We start from the raw sequence: 15354 nt of genomic DNA on the forward strand, positions 1-15354 counted from the left end.
CGCTTAATACATTTCTTTCTACACAAGACTGAATTTAGAAGTCACAAGAGAGTAACATTTTTAATTACAGTAACAACTTATTAATAAATTATAAATTAACAAAATCTTCATCTTTGCTTTAAAAAATCATTTATCAAATGCTAACCTCCAGATTATCTGGAAAATTAAAGATGCAAATTGCTATAAATCTGGCATCCCAATTAAATTGTGATTTCTAAAAGTATATAAAATATCCCTTAAATCATCCCAAGTTCCACTCCAGAAAATGTTTACTTTACTTTTTTCCCATAAGTTATTAAGTTTAGAACCTTCTAAATATATTACCCAAAGGTGGAAAATTGCTTGGAGATGCTAAGCACAGTAAAATAATTACATGAAAAGAATAAACAACAACAACAACAAAAATACCCGTTGAAACAAAGTTGTTATAGCTGGCAGCACTTAAACTTGGTATTTTTCCAAAAGCTGCATAGCTGCAAGGTGGTTCCCTGCTGATCAATTGCTGAGCAGTTTTAGCTACGAGGAATAATGCATTCAATAAACTGACATTGGGTAGACAGGTCAAGATTTCATTAACTAAAACGCAATTATACAACTTGATTTGCTCTTTGGACTGCATTCTGATACTGTTAAACACCTCTAATTGTAAATATTAACGTATTTTAGCTTTCTTTTGTAGAATGTATTTTCTACTCGGGGTAGGGGTGGGGCCAGGGTGGGGCGATGGAAGAACTTGAGATCCTGGTCTGCATTCAGAGAATGTTTTACTGCTTGATTACACTTCAGACTTTGATTTATAAGAAGCAAATCATGTGGGTTTTTAATTTCAGAAGAGATGAATGCAAATAACGGGACAAATAATAGAGACCCTAAACGAAAAATACAAATCAAAACATAAGTAGTTGTGCAGCTCTAGAGAACTTAATAAAAATCAACTTTTAAATCAGTTAACTTTGGCATCTGAATATAAAATGTTTCAGTATTACCTATGTAGATGACTACTAAGGGATGTGCAGCATTTTCAAAATCCCTGTGTGTGTCCTTTATATGCATGTTTGGTACACTGAGCTCTGTGCTAACTGTCCTCTTCTCCGGAGGATTTCTGTCACCCTGTCTGATTGTCCATCTCCGTATTTGGGACTCTCACACAACTCCGATTTCTGGCTGGGTGTGCCTGCATGTTTGTGGTTACACAGACGCTCTTCATATCCTCTAGGTTTTTCAAGCATCTTCAAAAGAGAAGAAAAGCTGTTGAAAAACAGATATATTTAGTTATTATCATTGGCTATTAGTAGTAACATAAATCAAAATACAGATTCCATTTCCTTGTGAACATTTCTTTGGCTACTATAAATTCCATTCTTTTACTTATTATTCTAAAAATTCATAAAACCAGGATTGTACAGAATAACACATGTAGGGCAGAAAAGGGACAAGGAAAGCTTCACACAGTAAACAGTCACAAAAGAATAAACAGCCGGACACTACAGTCTTTCCCTCCACTGCAGAAATAGCACAGAAGCCAGCACTGACTACCATCCAGCACAGCACCTTCAAAAGCAAGTCAACCCAAAAGGGAAGCGTTACCTCTAAAACAGGAATCTGATGCTTAATCTGAAGGGTGCTCAGGGCAAGACCTATTTACTTCAAACCATTCGTCTATGCAGCTAGAAAGAAACAGAATCAGAAAAGTTGAAACACTTGTATTTGATTATTTATATCATGACAGTAATAGTGATTCTTGACTTCAGCCTATCTTTGCAGAAAGCCCTCCCCAAACATGATCATATTTGCCATAAATAAGTAAAAGATAAGGATATGTTCATTATATTTTGATTATGCAAACAGCAATTCAGGAAAGAATCTATTCCAAAGTATGCTGTAAAATACTTTAAAGAGAACCATTATAAAAATAGTGTCTAGAGAAATATTACTTTACTAATTAGAATGAAATGAAAAATCTAAATAAATTACTCTTCTTCTCAATAGTTATTATTGACTTATGGAAATACAAACCCATTTATGCCACCAACTGATGTAATTAACCCTTGATCATGATGAACTGTACTTTTTGAATGATTTTTTTATTGTGAATTGGGAGTGGTGGTGGTGGTGGTGGTTACTGTATACACTCGAGTATAAGCCGATCCGAAAATCAGTCAAGGCACCTAATTTTAACCACAAAACTGCATTGAAAATGTGCTGAAAAAAAAAAACCAACTCAGCTTATACATGAGTAAATACAGTATATACCAAATCAGCAACTTTGAATTCACCAGTTCAAACCACTTGACTCCCTTCATGGATCACTAATTACATTTCTGAAAGATAATAATGTATGTATGTGATTCTTGGAATATTCATTTTAATTCTATTCCATGATTGCAATAAATTTTAATTTATAAAGCATCTCAAAGTCTTCCTTTATTATAAGCTAAATAATAGACTGTGCATAATTATCTTCATTGTAAATCTGTGCTGTCCCATACCCTAGCCACCAGCTGCATGGGACTTAAAAAAAAAATCCAGTGTTCAGCAGTGTTTCAGTAGATACTCTACTGGCCAGCAGATACAGAAAATCCCCATCACTGTACAAACTATACTCCACCATGCTCTGATAGATGATAAAGTCAAGGTCTTGAAAGGATAAGTAACTTGCCCAAGAGCTAGTAAACTACCCAGGTAGGAATCTAATTGTTTTCACTGATGCTACATCTCAAATTTGCATGTGCTACTGAGCCAGAAGTCATGGCTAATATGCTCAAGGGCAAGATTAATATTTACCATTATATGAGGGGGTAGCCCCACCCCCCAAAAAAACCCCAGAATCTCCCCCGCCAAGCTATGTAATTAATTAATTAATTAATTAATTTTTTTACAAAACAACCTCATCACCTTCCAAGTACTCTCCATTACACTTAATACATTTGTCAAATCTGCGATTCTAGGATCCATTTTTCAAACTCATCTGTTTGGATGGCTGACAGCACCTCCCTCGTGTTTTTTCTTCACCTAGTCCTCTTTGTCAAATTTCTGTCATTTCATGCCCCTCTGCGTTTGCAGAAACGTATGGAGCAAGGTCAGGTGAGTTAAGAGAGGCATGTTGGTTTTATAAACTGCTACCAGAGCATACTTTTTTGTAATTTGCTTTATCTACTAAATTTGCTTGAGATTTGTAATTGGTCATAAGCAAAACTGTTTTTACAATTTCAATGTATGTAGTGTTTCATTATATAAATATTCCCCAATTTGTGTCCATTCTTTTCCTGATGGGCATTTTCGATGTTGCCATGACGCAGTCACGCAGTCTCATGTGCTTTAGACAAGCTGAGACCAGTCCCTGAAAAGGGCATCATGTTAGTACAGGAGACGGTTAGGGAAAAAGAAGACCTTCAACAAGATGAACTGCCACCAGGGCTGCCACAAAAGGTCTCAAATAGAAACAATGCTGAGAATGGTGGCCGACTGGGTAGGGTTGTCAAATGAGTTACAGGTAACCTGGCGCCACCTGACAACACAAGCAGTGCTATGCAAAGTATGGTTCCCCGACACAGTGCCGGCTCATCTTCAAAGAACCACACAGCTTACGCCAAAACAGAAATGCACTCACTTCGCTACCAAATACACGGTCCCACCTGCACACCCAGATTTCTTCCATGAAGGAAGCATGCATTCTGATGCAAGTTCTCTTCAGCCCCTGAACTCGAACTTTGAAGAGTAGCGTGTTCCTCGAGCACAAGATCAAGAATTTCAATGGGGCAAATACAAGGGAGCTTCAAAAAGTGAGTGAAAAATCCCATTATCCTTTAATTCCATTTCTCCATGAACTTTTTGGGGTCCCCTTGTACTTAGGAATGAAAACCAGTGGGTTGCAAGATATGTACTAGGTATGCCTGGGTGGCATCAACACTTAAGCACTCAACTATTCACTCAAGATTGCCAGTTCAAAAAGGAACCTCCGTGGACAGGTCTGCTTCAGTCAGGTCATAACCTCAACACTGTATAGAGCAGTTCTGACACCAAGCGACAATTCATGGCAACTGGGCATCTGGGGTTTATTCGCTCTGAACTGACTTAATAATTTTGGCCAAATTCTGTATTTTGATTTGCTTTTTCCTTAAAGATTTGTTGAAAATAACTACTGAGGTATTTTTACTGTAATACATGGTCCTGAAAAACCTTGCTATCTGCAAAAATTATCACACACTGAAAGTGACAGGGCTGATGGGGAAAAAAAAATCAAGTCAAAGGCAGACCACTCACACCATTACCACTGCAACCAGAACAAAAGGTGTGTCGCATTACTAATAATTTTTACTGTAAAAATAGGATGTTAAAAAAAAAGGTGAAGTTCGTTTGACAGAAATAGGATTAAGGAAGGATTGAGGCTGCTGGGTTATGGAGCCAAAAGTAAATATACAAGTATGTACACGAGTATATATTTGAGAGCATGAAATGTGATTCCAAAATAAAGCTCATGACTTCAGTGAACGAAGAGTAAGAAGATGGAATAGATGGGCATTACTTTAAGAAACCATTAGATTGTGAATGAAGGTAAGGGGTTAGAGAGCAAGGTTAGCAGTGCTACGGTCAACAGTTCATACTCATTTTGTTTCAACTCATCTAGTGCCATCCACTTCCTCCCTGTGTTTCTGGTTTCCATTCCTCCCTCTTTCCTAACCTTCTGCACTTGGTCACTAGGCAAATGCTGCCCTTTTGATCATGAAGGGTTGATTATTCTTCCACACTGGTGAGTCTAGTTACAGATCTGAAGGGTGGATGACTAATGGCCAAATCTTGGGGGTCCCACTTGTCTCTATCTAACCAGGAAGTCTGGTCTTCTATGATTTTGAGTTTGTTTTCTATTTTCTTCCATTCTATCCAGAACTTTGACTAGGATCCTTTCCAGAACAGTTGGTAGTGGTAACTGGGTATTAGCTAGTTCTTTTGGTCTCAGGCTTGTGGAGAGTGACTGGGTCTTTCTGCAGTACTGAATTTTAACACCATTTGTTGTCTTAACATACTTGCTTTCACCTGTTATTTTTTTAAGGCATAAAAAAACGAATGTGCTGGGAAATACTGTACATGAACCAGTAAGATCAAAGTATTATACTGTCAATAAGTCTCCCAATTAACCAACTTGCAAGGAGGTCATTCGCATTAAAGCCAGTCACTGCAAGAGGGCAGACTGTTTCAGATGCTGAACCCTGGCTGACACATAGGCCCTAGCTGGGGCATTGCCTGCCTTTCACTTCTCCAGTGCTGTGATACAGGAAGTTTTAAAATTGAAAATAGCCAAATGATCAACTTTTCTTTTAAGATCACTTTGGGGGCAGGGTATCTTAAGCCAACAATTATTTCCTAATTGGAGGTCAAAGACATTCCCTGTATTATTTCCTAAATATTTTAGATTTTGCTTCTCATAGGGATTTAGTCAACCAGGAAATTTTTATTTCCAAGGTGAGATAGGGCTTCAAACCTTGCCTACTCTCCACCATATATCAATAGTTAATTGTTCCCAGCACCTTTACGAAATAGATCACAATTCCCCTACTACCCTGTAATACCACCTTCAAGGCAAAATAAAAAAAATTCCTCATTTTGTTCTCATTTAACAAACACAGCATTGCATCTATTGCCAATGCGAGTACTTTGCAAAATGTAACTCTTTTAAATGCTCACAAGAACTCTATGAAACAGGTACTGTCTTTTACAGCTTGAAGGAGTAAAAAAAGAAGAAACTTGACGAAGGTCATCCAGTAAATTAGCAAGGAGCTAGCATTTCAATGAAGAGAGTCTTGGCTCAGAGTCTATACACACACAGGACCATTATGGATTCTGTTCTGTCCCAGGGGCTTATCCTGGGTCACTTCCACGATGTCTTTATAACTGAAACCATCTAGAGATGTCTTTGCAGAGAGGGAAGTCCCTTCAACATGGTGTTTTATTCAAGAGTATGTCTTCACTATTCTTGGATCTTCCTGCTTTGGTCCATATGCATTTAAAAACAAACTTTCCAAGTCCTCACAACTCAATTCTGACTCACTGAGACCCTACAGGATAGAGCAGAACTGCCCCCTATGGGTTTCTGAGGCTATAAATCTATAGAGGGGTAGAAAATGTCCTATCTTTGGCTGAGCGGCTGCTGGTTTTGACCGTGGGGTCCACGGCCCAACACATAACTAACTACGCTACCAAGGGTCCTCAATAAGTTACATGAAAAAAGATACTGGAATAGTATTAACTCTATAGATGAGTTTGAGGCTAAGTGATATTTTCCAAGTCACTAACTGGTATACCTCTGTATTTATTTTAGATCTCTCCATACTATCTGTTAAGAAAGCCTGTTGGTGCTGTGAGTTGGGCTGCTTACTTCAAGGTCAATGGTTCAAACCCACCAGTCAGTCAGTTCACAGAAAGACGAGGCTGTCTACTTCGGCAAAGATCTTCTGTGTTGGAAATCCCCTGAGGCTGCCTGTCAGTTGGAATCAGCTTGACAGCTGGGGGCTTTGGTGCAGTATCTTTTAATAATAACATTTACAACTCTGCTCCCAAGAGAAGCCTTGCATGTGCTCTCGTAAGACTTATTCCTTACATACAATATAGATCTTGTTTCTGTGGCTGTTATAAAGATAGTGAATACTTTCTTCTTTTCCTTACTGGGATATAGACTGTATCTAATCTGCGCATTCACTTCATATCTGGAAATCCTACTGAATGCTTATCAATTTAGTAATTTATATAACTCATGACTCTGGTTTAAAAATCATTAATATACAAGTATAAAATTTTACTGCAACCATTCACATTTATTTCTCCTTCGATTTACTAGGACAGTGACTTGAGCACATACATTTTCTCAGTCTTTCATCGTTGCATGCCTAGCGTAAGTTGCACTTGTTCACAAGGTGTTCTTTTCCACACGTACACTGTTTGATCTGGATGCTACTATTTTTGGATAGTTGCACCTATGTTCCCAAATGAGAATGACTTCAGACTTCCTTCTTTACTCTCCTTGAATTGTGGTATCAAATGTGATTGGTATCAATCATAAAACTCGTGTAGCATCCCTCTTTTCTATTGTTTGAGAGCATTTATGATTGTATGGTGTTCCTAGCTCTCAAAACTGTCTCTGAAGGCCTGTGTGCTTGGAGGCTTATTGTGTTTACTGCTGTGCAAAGTTAGCTGTCTCCAAAACCCACTAATGTTCAGTTGATTCTGACTTACAGTGACTCTGTAAGACTGGGCAGAACGGATTCTGTGGGCTTTCCTGACTTTCGCTTTTGGTAAGCACAGAAAGCTGTCTTTCTCCCAAGGCTGGTGTTTTCAAACTGCTGACTTTGTGGTTCGTAACCAGTGCAGATTTCCAATTTCTTTTTCAATCAGTAATACTTAAATGACATCTCAAGAGTATTGCCTATTGTACGGTTTTTAATGATAAAGAATACAAATGTCCACAGAATTCGGAGGTCCTGCGTCCTTTGTCTTTCCGGGTACACAGCTTATTGTTTGCTAAAAGCAATCTTGCCTTCAGTATGTTTTTTTATTAGTCCTTTCAAAGAATCAACGTGGGGCTTTGTTGATTTCTACTGTCCTTTGTTTGTTTGAATTTTCTGCTCCAGTCTTTATTTCCTTTCTTCTGAGTCCTTGCTTGGTGTTTATTATGCTGTTTTTCTTAATACACGAAGTGAGAAGTTTGGCTTAGTCATTTTCAGCCTTTCCATTCAATGCTAACGTTTTAGGTTATAAATTTCCTTCCAAGGGCCACTCTAGGTGTATCTCACAGGGTTTGGATAGGTAGATATTTCCATTACTATTCAGTGCCCAGGTTTTCAAGGTTCTAGAGAGCTTCTTTAATCCACAAGTTACGATGAAGATGCCTAAACGGAGCCAGACAACATGCTCTGTGTGGTACACTTCTATGTAGTTTGCGAAGATTTGATTTAAGATGGCACAGTGGGTGTTCAAATCTTTTAAGATTTCCATATATGCTGAAAAGGCAGAGATCAAACTTTCCTCCTGGTGATGATGGATGTGTCCACCTCTTCTGGTAACTCTACTTGCATCTTATTTGTACAGACACCACGCTACTAGATATTAGTATACAATCATAGCTTCCTGATGAATTTTATTTTCTATCATTATATAGTGTCATTCTTTGTCATTAAAAACAAAGTCTTATGGGGTCTTTTTTGAGAGAGAAGGGCAGCGGGAGGGCTAAGACATTTCTTTCCCTTGGTATTAATTTTTGTTGCTTGTTAACAGTCGTTTGCATTTGGTGTGTTCTATTAGATTTGTTATCTTTTTACTTACTGATAGATTTGATTTACCGTATATACTTGAGTATAAGCTGAATTTTTCCAGCATATTTTTAGTGCAGTTTTTGTGGTAATATTGGGTGCCGTGCCTGATAGTCAGGTCGGCTTATATTCAAGTATATATGGTAATTTTGCCCCGTTTTGTGCTACCTTCTTACTTTTCTTTCTCTAAGCTTCCCCTCCCTCCTGCCTTGAAATAAAAACCAACCGTATGCTTACTCCTTTTTACTGACTTAGAAGCTGTAACTATTCTTTTCTCGTTACTTTGGTGTTAGTTACATAAAAATGTTCTAGCGTGTCTCCAAAAGCAAGAAGACAAATCAAAGGGGTTGAAGAGTTACATAGACTTAGCCAAAATCTCAGCTCAGCCACTTGTCATGTGGAATGTAGGAAAAAAGGCCTTCAACATGTCAAATCAAATGCTCATGCTGCCTCCCTGAGAGGATCTACTTAAGACGATATGGGCCATGCCTGCGTCACAGAAAATGCTTAACAAAAAGCAGCTATGAGGCTACAAACAGATAAGGGCACAACTTCCAGTTTTAACAGGGAAAAGTGGGCATTTACCAAAAAAAAAAAAAAAAGAAGAAAGACACCTGACAGCTAGGTAAGGAAACTTTCAACCTAAAGGAAAATGTTTGTAACTGGAAGCACAATCTTTTATACGAGTATCAGGTTGGTTAACATCGAGATTAACTTACCCTTTATGATATATGCATAGACAAGGCAGCCGTGCTATCGTATCCCCCTGCTGCAGTTCTTCAAGGCATATTGCACATTCCCCAGCATCTTTACACAGGACATCCTCTGAGGAGAGAGAAGACAAATCCAGGACAGTGTGATTATCTACCAAATAAGGAGAGGGGGAAGGGGGAAAGATTTAAGAAAACCAATTTTTAAAAGGTATTGATCCACTTTACTTGGCATGTTTTCTCAGAAGTAAATAAACCCAACTCCGGACTCATGTTTCACATACTGTCCAAGGAAAGATAGATGTTTACTTAGAAGCAGGAGCTTACATTTCGGCAAGAACAGTATAGCATCCTCTAACTGCCATGGGTCTTTGCTCTTTAACTACAAGTCAGTATTTGGAATGTATTAGAACATATTTTCTCATTTCTAGAATTCAGTATTAATCTGGTACTCAAGTAATTTAAAAAGATGAGTCAGGGTATAGGTTTCCCAAAAGCCCATCATCAGGGCAACATGCAGGCATCTGTTTTGCAGGCCCTTGGGGTCATTGCAGTGCCCACTAGGGCACTTACTGTATTAGACAGGGTTCTCTAGAGCGATAAAACCAGATTGCTGAGAATTATTATATATATACACACACACACACACACACACACGTATATGTTTACAAAGATAGATATATAACACGAGAAATGAACTGTTAAATTATACACAGATAGATATATAATACAAGAAATGAATGGTTAAATTATAAAGCAGTACAAATGGCTCAGTGCAACTCACTCCCGTGAGAGAATTGTGAGACACTAGCAGTCCTTCAAGTCTTGAGGGCCGTCGGGTAGTCCTCTATATATATATATAGAGAGAGCTAGGCTATTCCAGCACAGGCGCAAACAGCAAGGCAGGTCACCAACTGTCAGCCAGGTCACCAACTGTCAGTCCCCAGCTCCAGAGATGTAAATTCCAATAGTGTGGTCTTAAAGTGACCTCAACTTACAGCAACACAGTCCACAGGCTAGGCGTCCCACAGGTAGTGTACCGTTTAAATTGAGGCACAGAACAAGCACACTAGTCCTATGATCAAAGAGTGAGAGACAAGAAAGGCAAGGCTCACCGAGCCATTTATCTCTCCGCCCTTCAATTAATCCCACTTGTGTTTATCGGCCAGGATGGCACAATAAACTATCTCACTTACCAAACAAACTTCCTACCAACACAAGACAAAGTCAGTGCCAGGCTTTTCCGCAGATTTAAAAAGAGACTTTTTGGAAAGTTGAGGGTTTCAGTCACTGGGGGCAGCAGCAGTTTTTCATAACCTTTACCCATGACCATGCCAAGCCCATTTCAGATAGCAATCAGAGTGGCTTCCAGAAGGTCCTGCAAGTTATTTGAAGTTTCTGGATTATCTTTAATACTTCTGGGATAATTTCCTTAGTAAAGCACAAATTGAGTTTAATTTTTAAAAGAATCTGGTGTGAAGTGGGGTGTGCTCACCAGATATGCTTTGTGACGCTTTCTTAAATGCAGAGCAAGAAGAGCATGGTGTCGCTAGAGGACAAACAAACTGCTCCAGAGCACTCACTCATGGTCAATGAGCTTAGAGGGTAGAAAGCCAGAGCAGGAGCATGAGTATTACTCTGTCCAACAAATAAATCACTGCTTTCAGAAATGCAAACACAGATGAGTTAAAGAGGGAAGACTATGCACTATTTTGATGCAAAGGCTGGAAAGAGACAAAAGTTATGGACCTTTTTTAAAAAAATGAACAATTTGCCTGCTATTCCTTTTGTCCTTAAAAACAACACAAAAATCAATTACATACATTCTTTGCAACTAGTTCCCCCTTTAGCTATTTACTTTAAGATCGCATACTCAAAGGGAACACACACTACAGACCAGTTCCTTTTTTGGTTTGTAGATGTTGAGGTGCCAGCAGCTGGTGAAGCTACAGGGCCTGGCAACTTCTCCTGAAAAGAGCAGGAGGAGAGGCCTCAGGAAGAAGGGTTTATGTCTGTGGAATCGAGAGGACATGGTAGGAGTGATTCTAGCTAAACACTGAAGATATACAGACTAATACTATATTACCATCACTGAGTTAAGCAGGAAAAGATTTCTGGATGAACAAAGACGATAGGTAAGTGGAAAAACAGTTTATCCTCTCCCTAAATTTCCTTCCCCCCTCTTTCTTCCCTTAACCTTAGGGGTCCCTTCTTCCCCCCACCTCTTCTCTTGGTCTCCAGTTTCCCACCCTCACTCTGGACTGGACGCACGACAAGCACTCATCTCGGAGTGGAAGCCAGGTGGTCGTAAGGCACCTCCACTAGGAGGCCGCCGACAATGGGAACACAGAGGAGCTGAAGGAAGCGCTCAAGCGTCTTGGTAAAGGCCACAATTCCAAGTCGTAGTGTGTATTTTCCATCACACAAAGACAAGCCACAGTACAACAATGAACTACAGGAATATTCCTCAACAAACGTCAACTAGTCAACTACGATTGTTTATCAAAAGATCAGTGATTATTAGACACTCATTAGTTTACTATACTACCAAGTTTTTAAAAAATAGCTCCCATTGAGTCATGATGCAACACTAATTTTATGACAAATGTCATTTTCAGATTTGCTAAGGTGTGTGGGGGAAAAACGTTTCTCTCAGGGCTGATGGGTGAGAAGATGTATCTATCGCATTTCTCGATCTTTTGGGATACATTAAAAGCATATCTATTTAATTTGTTTTGTTTTCTACCTTGTAAATTTTGTATGTTAGTGGCTTTTCTGCTTATCAGCGTGTCGATGTTGCTTCTGTCAAAGCCATGTTCTTATGGGCCACTTGGGTGCAGTCAAAGTCATATCCATTTGTATGCACATATTACTATGTCAGCAGGTCCACCTAGACAAGATAGGCTGGACAAATAATGAGAGAAGAAAACAACAGGACCAACGGTCCTGGAGGGACATGAGAGCGTGGGAGGTAGGGGAAGGGAGGTGGTGTCGCCCAACACAGGAACAAGGGAACAGCGAATGGTTCAAAACCAGAGGTGGGAGGGGAGGGGAGGACTGGAAGGGAGTGACCAAGAGCAAGGTAACTGAGAGGAACTACTGAATCCAGAATGAAGGCCAAACATGGTCATGGGTCGGGAGGAAAGCGAAAGGAAATAGAGGAAAGGAGTAGGAGGCAAAGTGCATACAGAGAAGCCTAAATACAGACATGTACATATGTAAATATATTTATGATTATGGGGGCAATAGATTTATATGCATATATTTATAGGTTCAGTAGTAGGGTAGCAGATGGACATTGGGCCTCCTCAAGCATAATCCCCCAATACAATAGCACCTCGCCCTGCTAAGCAGCCATTGCAGGATACCCATCTTCCTGACATGATCACTGAAGACAGCCGTGTGTGTAAGCAAATGTGGTGAAGAAAGCTGATGGTGCCCGGCTATCAAAAAAAGGTATAGCGTCTGGGGTCTTAAAGGCTTGAAGGCAAATAAGCGGCCATCTAGCTCAGAAGCAACAAAGCCCACAGAGAAGAAGCACACGGCCTAAGCGAATACAAGGTGTTGAATGGACCATGTAGCAGATACAAAGGAACAAAAACAATCATTGTGTGATCACCTTCCTCACATAATGGCTGAAGACGAAAGTGTGCATAAGCAAGTGTGGTGAAGAAGGCGGATGGTGCCCGGCTACTGAGAGATATAGCGTCTGGGGACTTAAAGGCTTGAAGCAAACAAGCGGCCATCTAGCCCAGAAGCAACCGAGCCCACACGGAAGCAGCACACCAACATAGGTGACCATGAAGGACAGAGGAGACCAGGTTTCCAACATCAAAGGCGGGGTGGTGGTGAGAATCACATCACCGTGAAAGAGGGGGAGTGTGTGATGGGGACCCAATGCCCACCTGTAGAGAGCTGAACATCCCTTCCAGAGGGGTAGTGAGGAGGAGATGGACCACTCAGGGTTCAGTGTAACAACAATGAAACTCAAAACCTTCCTCTAGTTCCTGAACGCTTCCTCCCCTCCCAATCATCATGACTCCAATCCTACCTTGCCTTGCGGACCTGGTTGTACCAGAGGATGTACAGCGGTGCAGTGGGGATCTGGAGGCACAGGTAATCTAGGACAGATGAACCCTTCAACACCAGTTGTGGGAGTGGCGACACCAGGAGGGAAGGGCATGTAGAAAGGGAGAACCGATCTCGGAGATCTATGTGTAACCTCCTCTCTGGGAGATTGGCAAGGGGGAGGCGGGTGAGGGGAGACGCCGGGGAGAGTAAGATAAGATATAATAATTATTTATAAACTATCAAGGGACCAGGGGTGGGATCGGGGAGGGAGGGGGATGGGGGAAAAAAAAGGGAAACCGAGCTGATTCCAGGAACCCAAGTGGAAGGTGAATTATGAGAGTGACGAGTACAACGAATGTATAAGGGTGCTGTGCTCATTTGATGTATGTACAGATTGTGATAAGAGCCTTATGAGCCCCAATAAAAAGATTAAAAATAAATAAATAAATATAATAAAAAAAAGAAAATGATTAGGGCAAAGAATGTACGGATGTGCTTTATACAATTGATGTATGTATATGTATATGTATGGATTGTGATAAGAGTTGTATGAGCCCCTAATAAAATGTAAAAAAATTAAAAAAAAGAAAGGTTATTAAGTAATATTAAAATATCAAAAGAAAAATATAACTATACAAAATGAATAAATTTTAAAGTACTTTAAAGAAAAAAATAAATAAAAGCATATCTAGATTTAAGTCTAAATGGACCATCAAATGTCATTTATCATGAATTAGGAAATCAATAGAGACAAAACAAGCTTTTTAAAAAATAAAGAAAGGTACCACCATACACACCTCTATGCCAGATTCTGACCACCAAATGGAAGCAAGCAGAAACCCCCCCCTGAGTGCAGGATTCTCAATGTATCGCCAACAGCAAGATAACATGTTTTATACTGTTCTTGTGTTGATCAGATACCTATGATTGCAATCTTTTGAGATACTTTTACCTTGATTTTACTCTAGTGCCAAGAAAAACAAAGGCAGACCCAATATGTATATTACAGCTGGGGGGGGGGGGGTTGGGGCTTTTAGTATTAGACTTTGTTTTTCTACCAGAATCTTGGTGGGGCAGTAGTTTGTTACACACTGGCCGCTCTCCGACAGGTCAGCAGACTGACACCGCTAGTGGCTTTCGACCCCCGTAGAGTTGCAGGGTAGGAAACTCACAGGGGAAGTTCTGCCCTGTCCTACACGGTCATGATGAGTTGGCACTGACTTGATGGCAGTGAACTGGGAGTTGTGGGATATTAATGAAGTCAATCAATTTAATTAATCACAAGCTACTGAGACTGACTGTTTTTATCAAGAAAAGTTCACCTTGGGCAGTAACATCCAAATCACATCCAAATCACCTTGGGCAATAACATCCAAATCACATAACATCCAAATCACAATACACAGCATCCAGTCACTGTACACGGCCACTGATGACAACTACCTCCCCTAATCTGAACACAGCTAACCCTGAAGTCACCCACCGCTCAAGCACATTGCACTACTTCGAGAGTTAGAAAGGGCAGTCTGCTCATTCCAGGACCCCAAGATCCGATATCAAACAGAAAACACGTAACCATCTCCCTTTAAGGTCTCGATTCCAATAGAATCTGCCTCTCGGTCTGAAAATGTCTTTCAGTTTCACACACTTTACCATGCGATTTGATTGTCTTGGCTTATCTGGGGGCAAGGGTACTCCCTTCTCCCATCCTGCTACCATGATGTTCTTTCATTCAAAGGACATTTTGAGCTTCTGATTTCAAGACGGAACTAAGTGTCACAACTATATAAAAAGTTGTTAGAAACATGATACATTCAGTATTAGGTAGGGCCTAACACCATTTAATATCCAAGACAGAGGAATACCTTCAAGGCAACTGGGGCAAGACTTTTAAAAAATCTTAAACTAGTTAAAAACATTTATGAGGACACCACCCACAAGCACTGAGTCAGTATTTTAGGACAGGAGTCCCTTTGGGATAAATTACGAACTAGCCGAAATTGCTATCAGAGAAGCAGAGGAGAAGCCTAGCCGTGGATTAGTATGAATTCTCCTTCCCACCTGCAGGGATCGTAGGAGACACAGCACTATTACAACCAAGAAATTAGGGTGGCAGTGCACAAACATCGGGACCAGTCCCAGTTAAAGCAGTGTATTCCTTCTCAGTCTAATTCCTGCTCTTAGTCATATCAAGTTAGAGCTTCTGAGCAGAGAGGAAAAGAAGAAGAAAAGACTGGCAGCTTTTTAAAATGAGGGCGGACAATGAAATCAGT

The 15354-nt window shown here is 40.0% G+C and overlaps 1 protein-coding gene across 2 annotated transcripts in view; it reads right to left on the reverse strand.

Annotated features, from left to right (window-relative positions):
* Positions 1-685: 685 nt before the first annotated feature.
* ZNRF2 (zinc and ring finger 2) overlaps positions 686-15354 on the reverse strand; it is an 83130-nt gene continuing 68461 nt past the window's right edge. Inside the window, exons 3-5 of one of the 2 annotated variants that reach the window (XM_075558223.1) lie at positions 9020-9125; positions 1588-1667; positions 686-1229 (exon numbers count right to left, since the gene is read on the reverse strand). In XM_075558223.1, coding sequence (XP_075414338.1) covers positions 1610-1667; positions 9020-9125 — 164 coding nt within the window. In that variant the 3' untranslated portion in view covers positions 686-1229; positions 1588-1609. Of the gene's footprint in view, positions 1249-1587; positions 1668-9019; positions 9126-15354 lie in introns of both variants that reach the window. The other variant, XM_075558221.1, reaches the window with a different exon arrangement.

The sequence above is a fragment of the Tenrec ecaudatus genome, chromosome 9 (genome assembly GCF_050624435.1).
Source record: "Tenrec ecaudatus isolate mTenEca1 chromosome 9, mTenEca1.hap1, whole genome shotgun sequence".
Taxonomy (NCBI): Eukaryota; Metazoa; Chordata; class Mammalia; order Afrosoricida; family Tenrecidae; genus Tenrec; species Tenrec ecaudatus.